The sequence below is a fragment of the Schistocerca gregaria genome, chromosome X (genome assembly GCF_023897955.1).
Source record: "Schistocerca gregaria isolate iqSchGreg1 chromosome X, iqSchGreg1.2, whole genome shotgun sequence".
Classification (NCBI taxonomy): Eukaryota; Metazoa; Arthropoda; class Insecta; order Orthoptera; family Acrididae; genus Schistocerca; species Schistocerca gregaria.
This window is the reverse complement of record NC_064931.1, coordinates 73,956,069-73,976,332: the sequence shown is the minus strand read 5'-3', so window position 1 is coordinate 73,976,332 and position 20,264 is coordinate 73,956,069. Positions and strand designations below refer to the sequence as shown.

Sequence of the window (20,264 nt, the reverse complement as noted above, 5' to 3'; positions counted from 1 at the left end):
GTTGTGCCATGGAAAGCAACGCTGGGTTATCGCACTGTGTGTACTCGTACCAGTCATTCAGCAACAGGGGGACCCAACAAGGAGCAATGCCTTTCTTCAAGAATGTGAGGGAGGAGGCAACAAGGAGAAGTTGGACTATACATCTCCCGTGATGATAATGTGGATGTTTCATTACAACAAACCCGAAACTGAACTTTTTTGGAGGCGGTGAACTGGAGTGACACCACTGACGAAATTATTGGTTTAACCAACGCCATCAGCAGGATAGGTTATGGTGACAGTGTTTTGGGATCGGAAGGGCGTACTCCTCATTGTCGTTCCAGGTTGCATGAAATCACAGTCTTTCAGGTTATTACACCTCCTACGTACCAGTATCGAACACTAATTTCACTTAACGAAGGTTTATTAAGCACTTCCCCATAAAATGGTGGGGCAAACTGTACTGGAATTTTGTGTAGCTGTATCTATACTGTATGTGTTCTGGCAGGAGGCAATGATTCTCGACATTTGTGGATACTTCTAGAATGTAATGGAACTAAATATGGAAATCAAAATTGCACAGTCCAGGTGAGTTTTGAACTCTCAATCCTCCATGCAACAGTTTAGTATCATAAGCACTACACCACGGTGCTACTTAGCTTGTGACCAGCTGGAGTGGCTGAGCAGTTCTAGGCGCTACAGTCTGGAACTGCGCGAGCACTACAGTCGCAGGTTCGAATCCTGCCTCAGAACTACTTAAACCTCACCAGCCTAAGGTCATCACACACATCCATGTCCAAGTTCTAGGTGACTGAGCACTATGGGACTTAGAACTTCACTTACGGAGGGAGCAATGTCGCATCAGAAGCTAATGGTTCAAATGGCTCTGATGACCTCAGAAGTTAACAGCGTCTCGGTGTTACGTCGTCCTAGTCTGGGAATGGGTCATTGGTCCAGCATACTCCAACTCCTGATGACTGATGCTCAGCCTTGCAGTGATCTTCCTAGAATTTCTTTTGCCGCTACGCTCTTTGTCACCTTTCCGCTTTCTGCCTGTCGCTGAAGATTCGAATTTACCCTGGGTTGCAGGATACTTACAGAGCTTCAAAGATATGGTCCACGTCCTTTGAATGATCTTTCGTCATCTTGTCTGAAGTTGAATATTTCGACCCCGCCAACTGTTTCACAACCTTATAAGGTCCAAAGTAGCGTCTGAGGACCTTCACAGAGAGAACAACCTTCTGAACAAGAGTGAAGATCCAGACGAGGTCACCAGGCTGGTACCCAACAGGGCAGTGGCTCGCATCATACCTTCGGCGATCATTTTCTTCAGCCTGCAGCATGCGGAGTCAGGCTAACTGTTGAGCTTCCACAGCTCTGGTTAACCTGACCAGAAAAATCTCTTGCAGATCTTATCGTATGTCTTAATAAATCCTAAATGTCCGGCCTCAGAATTTCTGTAGAACATCTGACACACCTAAGTGCACGTGTTCAGGAATCACTGGTAGCCACCTCTTTGCTTTGCAAGAAAAACTTGATCCCTTTGGAATCTATTAAAGACCTTAAATTGTCCGTTCACATCTCAAATTATGCTTGCCTTAAATCGGTCAGAGGATATCTTGGCGTCGTCGTCCTGCTCAGCAGAGAAATCCTGGAGTACAATGAGACAGTCACCATCTTCATGTAAGTCTTGATGACCTTGCACAGGGTTTCTTGAGAGACAGTTGGATCGTTGAGTACGATCTTACCATAGTGTACAAAAAGTAGAAGAAAGCATAAAGATGCCAACAGGACGACTCACCAGGTGGGCACTACGTCTTCTGAAGACCTGTCGACCTGCAGATTTAATGACTCTCTTTGGAAGGCCATTAACAGTCGTTGCAGACCATCAAATCTGCGTATGGGCCAGGTCTCAGCTACAGAAAGAGAATGACTTGCTGTGTAGTTTCTCTCGGCTTTTCTAAGTGTCCTAAAAGGCTACAGGCTACAACCGTCTCCTTTCCATCCTAAATTTACACCAGAACAGCACTGATCCCATAACCACTGGCATCTGTGTGTAGTTATTTAGGTGCTCTCTCATCATACAGACTAAGTACAGGGTCAGTTTTCAGAACTTTCTGCAGCACATCGGAAGAATCTTAACAACTCAGCTTCAGCTTGAGTGGCCTGGCTTTGATACAGAGTTGATCTGGGGGTGGTGCTCAACGAAAGTCTGTGATAAAACGACGGCAGTAAGAACGCAATCCGAGGAAGCTTCTCACATCTCTAATACTTTTAGAAATGGACATCTTGTGTCAAACGAAGCTGTGCGGCCAGACCTAGAAAAGGTGATATCTAAGTATTTTGATTTCTTTTGCTCCAAAGAGACACTTTCTTCGATTACGTTTCAGTCCGCCTTGTTGAACACACTTCAGAAGAGCCCTCAGTCTTTTGTGTATCCATCAAATGTCTCTGAGAAGACTTGAATGGATGATGGGTAATCTTCTACGTCGCCTAAAGTGAACGATATGTGTCTGGTTTGTGTAATGTAATGCCATTTATTATTTATATGATATTATATAAAGTTGCTGGTGCATTAAACTCATACAGGCCCTCAGGGGTGATGCATGCAGTTCTCTCACAATTAGCCTCATCTACTTCGATTTGTAGTATCCACAGTACATGTCCCTGGTTGAGAAAAACTTAGCTCCCTTCAGACAATCTAGTGTATCGTCAATTCGTGGAAGAGGGTAAACATTCTTTTTAGTAATCTTATTAAGCACCAACTGCGATCCTTATTCCTGACGAGAGCCACTGGTGACGACCATGGGCTTTGCGAAGGCTGAATGAAGTCATTCTTTATCATTTTCTCTACCTCGTCTCGAATTATTCGATGTTCCGCTGCTGACACACGGTATGCTCTCTGGCTTATTGGTTGATGGTTTCCAGTGCTAATCCGGTGCCTCACTGTCGATTAGTGTAATTTGCTCTTCACCTGTGTGCTGAAGCATCCAGCCAACTCTTGAAAAATGGCAAGTAGCTTCTTCCGTTGTTCCTTAATGAGATTTGGTGATAGTCGAGCTAGAAGATTTTGTCTCGTAGCGGTAACGCTAATTTCGCCCACAGACTCGGCGTGGGAGGTTTCTATGGCGCTCAAATGTTTTGCAATTAATGGCTCAGCGTTTGCTACGCACATGAGTCTTTAATCTGCGGTTCTTGTTGACAGTTAACTATGCGCAATTCACCGAATCCGTTCTTAAATGAGACGACAGAAGCTGCGCTGACCATGTTGTTCTCCTGTGGTACGCTTCTTAGACCATGCATCAACCGATGGATCTTTCTTTGGAATCTAACAGAGTGTGGACACTGTGTGTTCTGGCTACTGTGGACAGGAAGACACGCATCACGCATCCGTCACGTGTCAGAGTGATCATTCCTGAGGTAAGCACTAGAGAAGTATCTCATCTCGTCTAGCATTATCTTCGAGCGACCGCAATCTCCAATTGCTCCAGAAGGTCCCATCCGAGAATGGCGTCATGACTGCACTCTTAAGACGATGAATTATGTCTTTCATGTTGGTGTAAGTGGCCATATACAGCCCTTATCTGCTGAAGGTGGCTATTGGGAAATATGTGAAACCTACAGGAAGAGATGTACCGTCACCAGTTGCAGAAAACCGTATTCGTTGAGAACAAAACTTCTCCAAAATGACTGAATTTGATGCTCCATAGTCCACACGAGCTAGGTCTGGTTGTCAATCCACGAGGATATGGACGTAGTTTCCTATCATTTTTGTAGGGATCGACGGTGGAGGATATCTCTCTCTTCAGTGGCCTCACTTCCAAAATAAGGTCGCGCTCTTTAGAAGCTCCAGGCAGTCACCTAGCTGCCGCAACATGGAAAACTGAACAGCAATGGAGACCTTGTTCGGCGTGTTGGCGAGCGTCCTCTCCAGCGGCTAGCTTGCGGCGATCGTGACCTACGTCGTCCTGCACCCACATCTTTTTCATCTTCGTCATCCTGGAGTTGATGCCCGCACCAGAAGACATCAGACAGATCTTAGCCGACACCATCAAATATCCGCCGCCTTTCCTCCACAATAGGGCACTAAGGAAGACATACTGGCTGGTTATCCTGGGCCCTCCAGACGTCAGCGCACCATATGTCCCAGACGCCCGCAGTGGAAACTAACAGATTCATGCAGTATTTTAGAACGTAACTCCGCCCGGGTCTCGACTTTCTCACCGTTTAAAGGGAAATGAAGGACGAGAGACTGGGTTCTATATCTTTTTTGTTCGCCATGCAATCCGAGATGCTTCCAGAGGTCATAATGGAGGTATTGGTGAGAGAGGAAGTTCAGATGGCACTTTGTTCCATTTGTGATGGAGGAAGCAACTGATTGACGAAGATCACTTCTGAAGACACCGATACGTCTTTTGAAAGCCGTTCAAAACTTCTTGAGTGTAAATCTTTGATTCATTGTCTTAATATACTGGCGCCATGTTATTAAGTACTCTGCTGTCGAAACCTCCTTCAGGAGTAGAGCTTAATACATGTCCTCTGCAACACCCTTCATGAGATGTCTTTGAGCTGTGTAAAATAGTGGACCCTAGAATGGAGGAGGAAGATAAGGTTGCACGTCTTGAGTGTAGGATGCTGTACTTAACAATGGCACAAGTGTAAGAATAAAACGGACGAAATATGTTACACAAAGCGGAAAGAAAGGAAAAGCCACAAGAATGGAGGGAAGGCAAACAAACACTAAAAGGAATGAAAGGAATGAGAGGACAAGAAAACAACACAGACGCTAGAAGTGGAAGACAGTAAAACATGAAAGCAGATTGCAGTGACTGGCCAACCATGAGAATAAAACGGGAAAGCCAGCTACTCCGCAACACATTGTGTCCTTCAGCCTAGTGTTTCTAAGGTGGAGGTTTGAGAGGGACAAAGGACATGCGCTAAAACCTACATAGATGTATAAAACATACTTTTACGGTTGAAACGGGCAACAATGCGGCAGACTTTTGACTTTCCCAGCACCCTGCCTTCGGCGTTGTAACACTTAGCCACTCAGGCGTCCACCTATTGCTGGATTGCCCACTTTAAAGCTGTGGAGACAATCATTTGGGAGCCACAGTGACACTGAGGTGGGTCCTCACAACGGATTATGTAACGATGTGTTGGCCACATGTGTCCAATGCGGAGCCAGCAGAGGACAACTAATTCCCCACGAGAGGCCTGCATGGAAGACTTCCACACATTAATTTTAATTAATGACACACAGTTTGTTGTGCGTGCTGTTGTGCCCTTCCGCTGGAAAACCCTGCGGTGTAAGATAATCTGACCTGCGTTGTATCTCCAGAAGCGGTTTCCATGTCACTTGTTTGGACAGCCTGTCGGCAAGTGCGTTGCCAGGGATTCCAACGTGTCCTGGGGTCCACACCAACAGTGTCTATGCCCTGGAACAGTCTTGCTGTTCTGTGGACTCCTGAATGGACGCTATCAGAGGGTTGCGAGGGTATCACTGGTTGATAGCTTGTAGGCTGCTCAGTAAGTCATTGAGCAGTACTCCTTGCCAGTTGGCTGCAGTGTTTCGATAGGGCATGAGCGGATGTAGTCAAGAGCACGAGATACGGCCACCAGCTCTGCAGTGAGTCATTTATCCTGTGTACTATGTCCTCCATTAACATATGCAAAGCCTATGTGACTCTCTGCCATTGAGCAATCGGTGTAAACCACTTCAGAGCCCCGGAACACGTCAAGAATCGAGATGAAGTGACAGCAGAGAGTTAACAGAGTTAACAGAGTTAACAGAGTTAACAGAGTTAACAGAGTTAACAGAGTTAACAGAGTTAACAGAGTTAACAGAGTTAACAGAGTTAACAGAGTTAACAGAGTTAACAGAGTTAACAGAGTTAACAGAGTTAACAGAGTTAACAGAGTTAACAGAGTTAACAGAGTTAACAGAGTTAACAGAGTTAACAGAGTTAACAGAGTTAACAGAGTTAACAGAGTTAACAGAGTTAACAGAGTTAACAGAGTTAACAGAGTTAACAGAGTTAACAGAGTTAACAGAGTTAACAGAGTTAACAGAGTTAACAGAGAAGGGCAATACAAAAGGTCCAGATGAAGCCAAGGCGTACACCATGGAGGTGTACGTGAATGGACTGGAATGTAGAGGTGGTAAAGGGAAGGATTCCAGTTCAGAGAGAAGGGACAGCACACGAACCACAATTGTTATCCCTGATCTGGGCTGCAGATGCAGGAGATGGACTGCCACAGGTGGGAAAAGAAGATGGTAATTCGGAACACAGTGAAGAGACACCAGCCTCCTCCAGTACGCTGATCATCAGACTCGTCCTAAAAGCCCCTGTCACTAATCGAACCACACTGTGGTGTACACAGTCTAGCAAACGCAATGCTGAAGGCGCTTCCGAACCATAAACCACACTCCTTTAGTCAATTCGAGATTAGACAAGGATTCTGTAGAGCTGCAGCAGCTTACAGCGATCTGCACCCCAATTGGTGTTGATTGACTTGGCTCCCTCACATTCATCAGCTTATGCAGAAGTGCTGGCAGCACCTCAATGCCCTCTCTTGCCTGAGCGAGTGTGCAAAACCAGTCCTAGACATTAATGGGTCTTCACCTTAGTGACGATCCACTCACTGTAGTGAAGTGCACGTTCCAGATGAGTGGTACGACGCTGACAGAAGTGCGTGACACACGACTTTGCGGCTGAAAACTGGAAGCCGTAGGCTAGAGCCCTTGATTGTGCCTTGTGGATGGCTCCCTGGAGGCGCAGTACGAAATGCAGAAGTCGTCTGCATACAGAGAAGGTGAGACGGAGGGCCCGACCTGCACCCTAAAGAGCGGGGGATCGCGTTTTCTGCCGCAGAAACAATTGTGCTAGTCACCCGCTGAATCATCACATAGATGTTACCGTGTGGGGGAGATTCAGCGGTGACAGCACAGGTGAGAGTTCAGCAGTCCGCCTTAGACATTTTCAAAGCCCATCTGGGCAGGCGTCCCTTATGCTGGGGCAGTGAGAGGAAGATGGGGAAGTGGTCACTACCACACAGGTCGTCGTGTGCTCTCCAGTGGAGAGATGGGATAAGTCCTGGGCTGCTAATTGATAAATCAGTGGCCGAGTAGCTACCATGGGCCACACTGAAATGTGTGGCGGCCACAGTATTTAAGAGGCAGAGGTCGAATTGCGACAGTGAAGTCGCAAGATCTCTGCCTCGGCCAGTAAGCATGGTACCACTCCACAAGGGGTTATGGGCATTAACATCTCCCAGAAGTAGGAAAGGTTTAGGGAGTTGATCAATCACTACAGCTAATACTGCAGATGGTGCAGTACCCCTGAATGTAAGATATTTTCTGTGTCGTCCTTATTCTCTCAGCAGAATATAACTGACAGCCACAGCTACAAGAGAGGTTTGAAGGGGTACATGTTCATTACAGACTTTAGGACATAAACTCAAACTCCAACCGACACTCGATTATAGTTGCTACGGTTCCTTTAATACCCCTTATAGCTGTGGAGGGCAGCAGTCTGCACTGCTGGGAACCAGGTTTCCTGGAGGGCAATTCAGATAACCGTTGTACAGCTTAACCGTTGTACAGCTTAACCGTTGTACAGCTTAACCGTTGTAAAGTTTATGACATGAGACTGGGAAGGCATGGAACGTTCAATGAGGCAGTTTACGCCTCTGAGTCACCTGCTGTCACGGATTTATTGCCTGACCGGTCTATATCCATTTTGTTTGAGAGTCTTGGCGCCCACTGAGGGCGTAGATTTCGCCAAATCTTAACCTACATGCTCTGCGGCTGAGGATGAGGTGGTGGTGGTGGTGGTGGTGGTGGTGGTGGTGGTGGTGGTGGTGGTGGTGGTGGTGGTGGTGGTGTGGGAGCCCCCGCAATTTCCTTGGTCTTAGGGTGTATTCTTTTTGGGTTTCTCTTGCTGCTCCTTGGGTTTCCCTGGCTGAGAGGACTTCACTGGCTCAGTCTCCGGGACTGAGGATGAGCCAAAAAGCAGCTGGTCATAGGGCTTCACGCTCTTCAGCCACTGGCGGGTGTCGTCTTTCCCACTAGAAAAAACTTGGGAAAAGAGTGATCCAAGGGACCCCTTCCTAGCGAGAGAAGCCGAAGACGACTTGCGCTTCTCCAGCTTAAAAGTGGGGACAGACATCCCCGATGGTTGGTGGGGGGAGGGTGTGGCTTCTGCACCACCTACTTTGGGAGCAACAGGGAAGATTACCCCAACAGTTCTTGAACATACAAGCTACCAGGACAAATAAGGTCTGCTGCTATCTTTTGCAACACCATGGGAGGAACGTCAGGCTAGACAGGGGAATGATTTGGCGTCATACTTGTGTGTGTTGACTTGAGCTCGTCATCACTTGGAAAATGGTGCAAACACAACAGTCTCTATCATCTCTTGCTGGTGGTGAAATGGCTCTGAGCACTATGCGACTTAACTTCTGAGGTCATCAGTCCCCTAGAACTTAGAACTATTTAAACCTAACTAACCTAAGGACATCACAAACATCCACGCCTGAGGCAGGATTTGAACCTGCAACCGTAGTGGACACACTGTTCGAGACTGAAGTGCCTAGAACCGCACGGCCACACTGGCCAGCAGAGATGATGCAGTGGTGGCATCAGGGCGAATGACATGCAATGAAGCATAGTCCAACCAGGGGACCTCCCCACGGGCACCACCCAGCCTCAGCAAAGGCCACCTGGCAGAACGGCCATTGCTGGAAGTCCCGATGTCGCAGGGAGATGGGCATCTATCCCTTTGCAACCAACAGGGTACATGGTGGCCCCCTCCTCAACACACAGGGTTCCCTCTGCTGGTGCCTGTGCCATTAACTCCCCACGTATGCTGCCTCATGACCAGACTTGCTACCATGCTGGATATCATGTGTAGAGAAGTCCATGGTCATCGTTGATGCAGAAATCGACATTGCATAGTGCATGGTGGTAAACGCACCCAGGGAGGTGTCCTTGCCCAAGAGATGGAGACTGGGCATGACTACAATGCGACAACGAGGAAGTGGGCTAAAGATATCAATTCAAGAGTGACACAATGCACCTCGTAAGGTGTCCTTCCCCAATTGGCTCACTCTTCAGGAAAATTTTGATGAATGGAGGTCAAACCCTACAGGGAACCATCACAAAGGCCAAAACGTGTGAAACTCCTTTTAGTTGCCTCGTATGACAGGCAGGAATACCTTGGTCCTATTCTAACTCCTGGACCTACAGGGGGCTGCTGTAGTTTCTCCTGGACGCTGTGCCATGCAGTTTATCTTCAGCCTTGCACTTCTGTCATTGTGTGTCGCCGAAAGACTTGTGCAGTTCCGCCTGGAATACTTCCCAGCTTGTGAACTTCTCATCGTTCTCATACCATTGCTTGGCAGTGACTGTGTGTTTGGTATGACACCTCCAAATAGAAAAATACGTTAGCCATTTGTTAAATTTGGCTATACGCTCATATACCCATAACCACTTATTTGGATCTTGGCCATAGGCTTCTGGGTTCTGTGATGGCTGTCTCATGTGGTGGCAAACATTTGCTGTCATCTTCACATCCTGTTCTTCTGTCTCCGATAGATTGCGATCTGTTGTAATAGTGCACATTATCCATGACACACTGTAACTAGCTGAATGACACTGGTTCTGTCCTGGCATGATGAATACTGCTTGAACTCTGGTTTCTTGCCACAAACACTTTCTTCTACCTGACATTCTGGAAGAGGCCCCAGGTATTGGAACTTGGGAGTCAAACGCTATTTTCACTTAAAGGTTTATTCAGCACTTGCACATACAAGAGCATGAAGCAAACTGCCTCTGTATTGGAATGTTATGTAGCTGTATACATACAGTATGTGTTCTGGCCAAAGATTTGACATTTTTGGATACTTCTAGAATGTACTCGAACCAAATATAGAAATTAAAATTTCACAGCCCAGGTGAGTTTTGTACTCATGACACTCCACGCAACAGTTTAGTATCATAACCACTACACTAAGGCAATACTCAGCTTCTGCTGCAACAATATTGTGAAACACTGGCTGGAGTTTGGGCATTCGTCAGAGAGGACAACTGATGGAGGGAGTAGTGCTTCACAAGAATGCTTAACCCCACATCAAAAACAGAAGCTTTTAAAAAAAAATTTGGGTGGACTGTTATGCCTCATCCCCCATACAGCCCAGACTTTGCCACCTAAGAGTTCCTTTAGCTTGAGGAAGATGTGATAATTGCTGGGGGCTAACACTTGAAGAGTGATGAAGTCCCATCAGATGTCACACACTTCCTCAATGGGTTGGTGGGGGCTTCTTCGGCTTTGAAGATAGGCAAAAGTGTAAGCTTTTCAACAATTGTTTTTCAACATAATAATCAAGAGACTATTTTTTTTCACACCTTGGTGCTCCAGCTTTCGCATTCCTAAGTTAAAAACAAACAATATCTTCTACTTGTAAAAAATATGCAAAGCTAAGAGGGTTTCACCAAAAGTAAGGTTCCCATATCACATGTGTCAAAACATTTGTATTTGCCCTTCATTGCAACCTGGAAACTATAGTTGTTTTGTGCCATTTTCCAGAAGGCCTAGGAAAACTGATGACATCTGGGTCATGAAGTCCATGCAAGAGGAGCATATATGATATATGCAGGCAAAGTAGTTCACATAACCGAAATTGCCGTGCATCAGCTGCTTCAAATGTAGTTGATTGATTATTTGCCGTTTGGAATTTCATCTGCACCATGAATTCCACTGGTAGATCCCAAAATGGCACTGAGCAATAAAAACTTTGGTGGTGTGATGGGAACCTGTGTTACACGTACAGCAAGGCCGTTGGCCTTTGTCAACTATGTAGAAACCAAAAATTTAGTAAAACATTTTTGGGTGAGATGATTTTTCTAGCGACATAGGCTTCTGTTCCACATTCTTATAGCATGCAGAGATGAAGCATTGCCCCCTGAAAGGAACACACTGCATACTACAAGAAAACTTTAACAGCCTCCTGTTCCAATGACCATTATGTCAAGAGTGCATTAGTATCTAAGTTAATTAGGGATACTGTCACTCATACCCTACCAGGGTAAGCAGAATATACTGTGGCAATGCCCCCATGGCTCACTGTCTACCACAAAGCATTGCCAAATTGCCTACCCTGTGGCATACCACACATATGCTATCCGTGTGTCCTGACATAGGTGGGAGAGGGAGACAAGGGGGTTACTGAGCAGTATATAGAGCAGTATATAGAGCAGTATATAGAGCAGTATATAGAGCAGTATATAGAGCAGTATATAGAGCAGTATATAGAGCAGTATATAGAGCAGTATATAGAGCAGAAGGACAATTCACAGTGAAGGCAATTGATTGTTTTCTTCTGAGCCAATACTGGTACAGGCATTTCCTATAAATGCATGTGGTGAGACTTTGTCAAAGAGCTGCCACAACGAGCTGTCAACCAACAGGGTTTTGAAATGATTGTCACATTCAGTAACAGCATTATTAATACTTTTTCTGACCCTAGAAATAGCCTCCAGTGTATTAGTTAGTCCTGTCTGGAATAAACAAACATCCACTCCTGGGACTTCCACACTGGATTCTGTTGTATGTGTTTGCTACTGTGATTAAGTTGTCTTAAGATGTTGCTAGTTTTGTTTCGCAAGTCTGTTCACTGTGGTACTCCAGCTTCGGTCCAGCTCCATGTAAGTCTGCACACTCACTTGAAGTCAATGGATGCGGATTCAGCATCCGGATAGTCTGCGAAAATCCGGAATGTGGGGGGTTTTGAAGAGTTCTCAGAGTTGTGTGGGGGCACTGTTTTTCCCACTTAAAGCCACCCACCCAATCCTGCAGGTCTCTTGCAGGTGCCTGCCAATCATGATGTAGTTAGTGCCACTGTAGTCACATCTCTGCCTTTGGTATCAAGATTGTTCAGCTGTAAGCTAAACCTAAGACGGACTCAGGTATCCTCTACTGCTCCTAACTGCTCTGCCAAATAAAGCTTGCAACATTGTTAGACACCATTTAGCCCCACCCCTCAGGCTCCCTGGAGTAGGGACTGATAGGTCAACAGTAGTCTGGCATTTTTGCCCTCTAACCCCTTTAAGCATACTGATGTTGCTGTTCTCAGGGCTGGTATCAAGCTAGTACGTGCCTGTTGGTTAAAAAGTTCTACTGTGGCAACCTACTACAGCATCTAGATGACACATAGAGTTCAATGTTAAATATTAATCCCTTGAATAATAATTGGTGCCCTCGGACCATGTCTGGGGGTGTCTGCATTTTCGCAAGGCTCTAACCTTATGGTTTACTTCATGTAACAATATGCCCTCAGCATCGTCTCTGCTTCCGCACCTTGGAGCACATGTCCTTTCTCACAGCTTGAAGATAACACTACAGTAACAAGGAATAATAAAAATATTACATATCAATGGGGGACAGTCCCATTGAACACACACACACACACACACACACACACACACACACACACACACACACACACACACACACACACACACACACACACACACACCAAATGACAGGACTGCCAACTTTCTTGTGCAGAAACAAGTGCAGGAACAAGTGCAGGAACAAGTGCAGGAACAAGTGCAGGAACAAGTGCAGGAACAAGTGCAGGAACAAGTGCAGGAACAAGTGCAGAAACAAGTGCAGAAACAAGTGCAGAAACAAGTGCAGAAACAAGTGCAGAAACAAGTGCAGAAACAAGTGCAGAAACAAGTGCAGAAACAAGTGCAGAAACAAGTGCAGAAACAAGTGCAGAAACAAGTGCAGAAACAAGTGCAGAAACAAGTGCAGAAACAAGTGCAGAAACAAGTGCAGAAACAAGTGCAGAAACAAGTGCAGAAACAAGTGCAGAAACAAGTGCAGAAACAAGTGCAGAAACAAGTGCAGAAACAAGTGCAGAAACAAGTGCAGAAACAAGTGCAGAAACAAGTGCAGAAACAAGTGCAGAAACAAGTGCAGAAACAAGTGCAGAAACAAGTGCAGAAACAAGTGCAGGAGCAGAGCAATACTCAGAACCCAAAGAATGCTGCGAGTGGGAAGTAGGATGCTGTCAGTAACTTGAACTTAATGAACCCGATGTAGATGAAGGTGGGCAGTGCCATGATGTCACTGCACTCAAATCAGCAATGGCATCAGGACACAAATGCCCAGCATTGGTCAAGGCTGCCTGGCTCACCATAAGGGGGCACATGTGCCACAAATTTCTAATTCTGGCACCTGCCCTACTTTGGACCTTGGGGACACAACTGGACAACCACATCCCTCATTAGTGAGACAGTTTAACACCCAACCTCACTGTGCTACATCACATGCAGACACTTGTATGAGAGACCTGGCAGGTCAGCGATCTATCCTGTGAGCGCGTGCGCGTGCTCGTGAGATTGAAGCTCTCCGGAGCCTGTGCAGAACTGTCATAGCCACATGGGTTTGATGATACCGCTTGAGCGACTGTATCAAATTGAGAACCTTAACTTTGTCAATCCTGCACTCCTGGACAATATCAAGGTACCTGTATCAGCTTGATTGACAATACACCTTACCTGGCAGTGCACCAGGAAGTAGTGAAGGGGATTCTCCCACCTTCCCATAGGTTTTTAGAAGCCGATGGTGGTGGTGGTGGTGGTGGTGGTGGTGGTGGTGGTGGTGGTGGTGGTGGTGGTGGATGATTCAGTGTTGGCTACTGGCTTGCCACCAGCACTACAGAGCAATTCCGTATTTTGTTTAAGCAGTTCTTGCGTATTAGCTTGTGGCAGCTTTTGTTTCTGGTACTTGAGTTGTAACTGCTCCTACCAACACTTCAAAAAAAAAATTTGCTGAGCCCATGGTGGCCACAATTTAAAGCTATGAAAAAGAAAAACGTCAGACATGTCAATGTCCTACATCACTATTTTTGCATCTGAATATGTGTGACATTAGTATAGCAATATTCTGTGCCTGTTGGAATTGCAGTAGTCAATGGTGGCTTAACTAAAAGCCAAGGAAGCTGGAACTCCACATGTAATTCATTCTTGGTGTTGAGACACTCTGCACTGTACTCTGTTGGTCTGTGCTTGTCCCTACATGGTCCATTTCCTCTATCTACGGGGGAGTAATCACTCACACTGGTCACATTGAGTAACTAAGCAGATGGAAAACGAAGCTAGTGCCAGGACTGAGGTGGTTACCACAAAGGGCATGAGCAAGGCCTTGCATAGGTAGATGCACTACCCAGGTATTTACCTGCCAGTGGCAATAGTATTATCCCAGGGGTTCTTATGTGGACATCAGTGCTCTAATTCCACTGTGATACCCATGCTAGCTCATATGCACCCACCTCAATATACTCTGTAAGTGAATCTCCATTAACACATTTACTATTCCCACCAGACACCCTTCAGGAATTAAATTTGCTCCTCAATGCATTCTTGCATCCTGAGTTTAGGGAAACTATTGTCAGATGGGAAGATTCAAAAAGCTCATGTAGTGTAGCAGCTGTGGGGTCCCTTTAGCAGGCACTCAGTTGCTGACATCCTCTACAGCATGACTAGACATGGGGGCCATTTGGATCTTATCACCTGATACTACAGTCTCATGTCTCAAAACCTTCCTGTACTTATAGTAAATAAAAAATACAGTACTGAAAAAAAAGAGGCAAATGTGTTAATGGAGTTTATTTTATTTGTCTCATTTTCTTTAGATTTTTTTCATCTTCATTCTCTTCCCCTCATTTCTCTCTGTTACGTTATCTCTCTTTTTCCCTTGTTTTTAACTGCACTATTAATTTACCTTCCTCTAATTCATCTTAACTTCTCACTTTCTCCTCAACATCTCTGGACTGAAGCTGGCATATATTGTCTGGTGTCTCACCCTTCATGTTGATGTCTGGATGAACTGCCCCACCCTTTTAATATCTTCCAACTTCTCTCCTCCACTAGTAAGGAACTGATAGTTCTATAAGAAGACAAATCTAGGATTTTTTCTTATTTTTTAGAACAGTTGTGCTGTTATGATCTGGTTTTTATGGCACATGATCTTCTGTCACAGAGATAATAAGAAACTTTCATGAGGAATAACTTAAGAATATAATGCTATCTCCCATTAATAACTCACAGACTAAGGCCTGAAATAAATAGACTATAAATTACCTTTGCTCAGATTTAACACTCATTACATGAAAAATTTTGCAGCATGGATTACAAAATAATGACATAACCAGAAAAATAAATTGCTACTGCAGTTATATTTACAGAAAAAAATATCAGTTTCACTGACACTAACGTTCAATGAATGAAAGTTTTACCAAGAATTATTTCTTCAAATAACTTAACATGAAATTATTGTTATTTGCAATGTTGGTGCCCATTGCTTCTAGCTCACCATTCATTACCGATAGTTAATGTCCAAATTGACAAATTTTTAGCCTAGTCTTTATTTTCACCCATTTTTCCACCAATAAGTAGTAGTAATGGGTGATTACGTTGCTACTGTTAAGTATTATGATTTCTGCATGAAAGTCTATGGGAAAGAGGCATTTGCAATGTAATAATGATTAAATGCCGCAGATCATAATAGTAATTGATATTCTGCATGATTGATACTGATAACAAAAAAGGAAATTTTCTTGTTAACAGGCTGTTGCTTTCATGCTTGCGGATATGGCTATTGGTGTTGAAACAGCTCGCTTATCATGGATGAGAGCTGCATGGGCTTCAGATCAAGGTGAAAGGAATTCCTACCTGGCATCTATTGCTAAGGCTTATGCATCTGATGTAGCCCAGAAGTGTGCGTCAGATGCTGTGCAGGTATTTATGTTTGTCGTGGCAAATTGACTGTGCCTTTTCTTGTATCATCATCATCATCATCATCATCATCATCATCATCATCATCATCATCATCATCATCATCATCAAGTGCTGATTCAGTATCTTAGATTTATGTTACAGATGAAGGAATCAGTTTTCTGTTTTTGGTGAATGAAAGGTATTTCGTAACACTTTCTTGTGTTAAATCTATTTTTATTTTCCATCTCTGAACCCCATAGTGTTTACATGTAGCTCCACTCTGATGGTAACTTCCAAATTAAAAGGTTATCTATACCACTGTATATACACTAGTCCACTTTTTAAAACTAATAAATCAATGAAGAACTTTCAAATATTTTTGGTAACAAAGTATCATGTAAAAATCTGAAGTAAATGTTCAGACAGACATAGGCTTTGCCAGACTTCAGATTTTTACATGATACACAAAAAAATATTCAGATAGACCAAGTGTTTATTGGAGTATGTGGTACATAATGTATAGAGGAAATATGGTTAGCAAAACCTTGTAAAAGTTTCAAGCACATAGGACAAGAACATAGGACAAGAACATTCCATGATACCCTAACAAAATATACAGCCTTTGTCCATCTGAATATTTATCAAACAAGAAGTATACTTTTTCTGTTTAAATACCCTGCCATTGTCAATAAAACCGACAGAAAATGTTGTGCTATACTGTGATGTGAAAATGAGCAGTTTAAACTGAATGTGAGAAAAAGTGGGGAAAAAAATTAAACACTAGGCAAATTGCTTTCCCTTACATATTCTCTCCCCTTATATATAATTTTAAACAAAAAATTTTGTTCATAACTGTGTCAGGAAGAAAACAAAATAGCACAGTCAATTTTAGTAGAAAACTGAAGTTATGGCTTATTGGCTATAATTAGGTAAGATTACAAGTACAAAGTTTGAGGATTCAGAATCTGTAGACACTGAAACTATGTGAATAATGTCACTGAAAGTACTATCCTGATGGATGAAGCTTCAAGGGAGGTCTCAAAGAACAAAGCTGGTATTAGTCATTGCCAATGATTCCTTGTTTGAGAACTGGGGGGGGGGGGGCAGGAGAAGGAGGGGGGAGGGGGGAGAGGGAGGGGGGAGGGGGAGGGGGGAGGGGGAGGGGGGAGAGGGAGGGGGGAGGGGGAGGGGGGAGGGGGAGGGGGAGGGGGGAGGGGGAGGGGGAGGGGGGAGGGGGAGGGGGGAGGGGGAGGGGGGAGGGGGAGGGGGGAGGGGGAGGGGGGAGGGGGGAGGGGGAGGGGGAGGGGGAGGTGGGAGGGGGAGGGGGAGGGGGGAGGGGGAGGGGGGAGGGGGAGGGGGAGGGGGGAGGGGGGAGGGGGAGGGGGGAGAGGGAGGGGGGAGGGGGAGGGGGGAGAAGACAATGTGTATCCAATTTGCATACATATTTAGCAATTGTGAAGCATTGCATTGCTAGGCTCACTAATCCACCAGTGTGACCTCCTTTACACACGACTATTGTCAGTTACAATTACCTGTTTTATCAATTCATTAGCTGTCCCCAACCAGACATTGGTGTGACAGTCTGGTTAAATTGAAAACAAAAAAAAAATCAGAAAGCACACACATCTAACATGTATGGTAATTGGATATACATCCTGATCTCCTCCTACCCATTTCTCTGTCCACTTTCTCCTTTTTCCCATCTTTCTGTTGCCGCTACCCAGTCCTCTTCCCACCTGTATCTCTCTGTCCACCTCCTGCTCCTTTTTTATTTCCATCTCTTTTCCCCATATCTCTGACAATATGCAATAACAATGAACAAAGTTTTAAGATTCTCTAGTAGTACTCTGCTAAAAATGGTTATTATTAAACAGGAAAGTTAAGCTACATATAATTGTGAAGCTGATAATCCATAAACACAAGTCCGTCTGATGTGCTTCAATTATTCCATTATTTTATTTATAACCTAACAGAGGTTACTATCTGGATAGCCTTCAAGTTACTAGGAAAGTAACTGAACTTTCATCAATTTGTTAATAAGTTGTATTGTTCAGTATTCCTATTTTTATATTCATGCTGCACATGCACAGAGAATTACATATGTAGGTGTTCATGGAGACTCAGATACTCCAACAGCCGTACAGGGCACTCCCTGCCATGCACCATGCAGTGGCTTGCAGTTATTTCCTTTGCTGTTCCACTTGCAGATAGAGCAAGATAGGAACGACTTTCTCTTTGCTTCCAGATGAGCCCAATTTATCGTATCCAATATACACGGTCCTTACATAAAAGGTATGTTTGTGCTGTGGTCTGATTCAAATGCCGGCTCTCTAAATTTTCTCATTCTTTTAAAGAAGGTGGCAGTAAAAGAGTATTACCATCCCTCCAGGGATTCCCACTTGAGTTCCCAATGCACCCCTGTAACCCCTTTTGCCCTTCAGCCGTGTATCACAGTATATCATGTGGAGAAAGGGGGTCAAGAGGAGGAGGAGGAGGAGGAGGAGGAGGAGAAGGAGGAGGAGGAGGAGGAAATTAATGACATCTTTGTCGACAGGATGTAAACACTAGAGACGGAGCACAAGCTCAGGTTAGGTTAGGAAGTTTGAAATTGGGGAAGGAATTCGGCCGTGCAAAGGAACCATCCCAGAATTTGCCTGAAGTGATGTAGGGAAATCACGGAAAACCTAAATCAGGATGGCCGGACGTGGGATTGAACCGTTGTCCTCCCAAAAGCAAGTCCAGTTTGAAACTCAGCTTGCCCACCGAGCGAGGTTGTACAGTGATAGCACATCTACACCAGGAATGCTTATTACTCTACTTACCATACTGAAATTACTTAAAGTAAATGCCAGTTGATCAGCTACACATTAACCTAGCACACCATTAATTTAAAACTGACTGTTGAAAGCAGTAATCATTTAACAAGTCACATAAATGAAATACAAGAATGGAGAACTCTTAACTTATGAGAACTAACTTGCTACTTAGCAAACTTATTGCCTGATCATGAGCACAGTCATATTTTAGATAAATCGTTCACACTGGAGAATCTATGCAACAGTCAAACGACAGTATATTTTTAAGGGTCCCTTACGGATGGCAAACATCTGAAGTTATGAAGAATACACTGACTAACACGTCCCATTAGTGTTGTTTATAGTATACATAAACTGATATGCTTGCAATGTGTATGTAGTGAGCTATTGAGCTGAAACTGGTACACAGGGATTTAAGAATTCAAAAGCTTGCATGCAAGATACAATTAATGTTATTTGAAATGTTATTTAAAAATAATTTTTCCATCATTTTAATGATGCAAATGCACCAGACTTCAAGAAATTTACTCTATACTCTTTGCCCATTGTTCCTATATTGTGCAAATTTTGTAGATTGTCTTACTCTACATGGAAAATTTTCTTCCAGAAATGAAAGAAAAGACAGGAAAGTCAAATCATTGAAATTTTCTACACATTGCATTTTTTGCACTCATCAACTAAAACAGATTGTGACTCCTTTTTAGACAGCAAAACAAATTAGAAATATATAGTAAGTCTGTGAGAGTGGTTACTGTAGGACTGAAACAAAAAACTGAAGATTTCACAATAAAGGTTTCATGGCGTGTGTGTTTCCTTTATTTTTCTTTTTTTAATGTTTTGATATTTATCTAGTGTTTCTAATAGAACATTGTAACCCATTATGTAAATCTGCAGTCTGACACATTTCTGTTTTTCAGATCTTTGGTGGAAATGGATTTAATAGTGAATACCCTGTGGAGAAACTGATGAGAGATGCAAAAATTTTTCAAATATATGAAGGAACATCTCAGATACAGCGTCTTATTATATCAAGAGCAATGTTCGATAAAATTAAGCAAAGATCATGAATATTTTACATATAAATTCCTTTGAAAATAAAGTTCTGCAGAATGAAGAGCTATTAATATAAGTTGAAGACAATGAAAAATCAAGAAATTCAAATTCATTAGTCAAATATTATGAATTCACTTATTGAATGTACATTGGCATTTTTTATCTCTCTCTAATAAAGTTATTTCTACAAGTTTCAATCTTGTTCTGTGTATTACATGCAGGTATTTTACAAAATACTGAATATAAAATCATATACCTTTTACTTCTCCTAAGCATGAACTCAGTGTCTTTACCAAATAAAGTGACACAGTGGTTAAGAAGTGACACATGCAGGTGCAAGCAAAACATGAGAAGCACTGAGGTGACCAACAAGGCTTAGTTTTTGCATGATTAATGTAACTCACTTCAGAGGAATGCAGACCTATTGCTGATTTTCTTCTTAATCTTTTATCAACTCAACAAGTTATCAGTTCATAATGAGAATGCTATCGACAGAATATTACACGCTACCTAACCTCCTTACGAAAAAGGCAAAAAGGAATGACAGCTGAATATACATTTGAGTCCTCCAAGCAAATATTCAGTTTGGGTGTGATGTCAGACTGAAGCAAACTTCTGTGACTTTC

General features: G+C 43.7%; 1 protein-coding gene across 3 annotated transcripts in view; it reads left to right on the top strand.

Annotated features, from left to right (window-relative positions):
• The window catches only part of LOC126298892 (probable medium-chain specific acyl-CoA dehydrogenase, mitochondrial), a 213,427-nt gene extending 193,592 nt beyond the window's left edge, over positions 1–19,835 (top strand). For 2 of the 3 annotated variants that reach the window (XM_049990429.1, XM_049990428.1), the window contains exons 10-11: positions 15,620–15,790; positions 19,503–19,835. In XM_049990429.1, the coding sequence (XP_049846386.1) occupies positions 15,620–15,790; positions 19,503–19,652 (321 nt within the window). In that variant the 3' untranslated portion in view covers positions 19,653–19,835. The remainder of the gene's footprint in view (positions 1–15,619; positions 15,791–19,502) is intronic. The other variant, XM_049990430.1, reaches the window with a different exon arrangement.
• Positions 19,836–20,264: the final 429 nt, after the last annotated feature.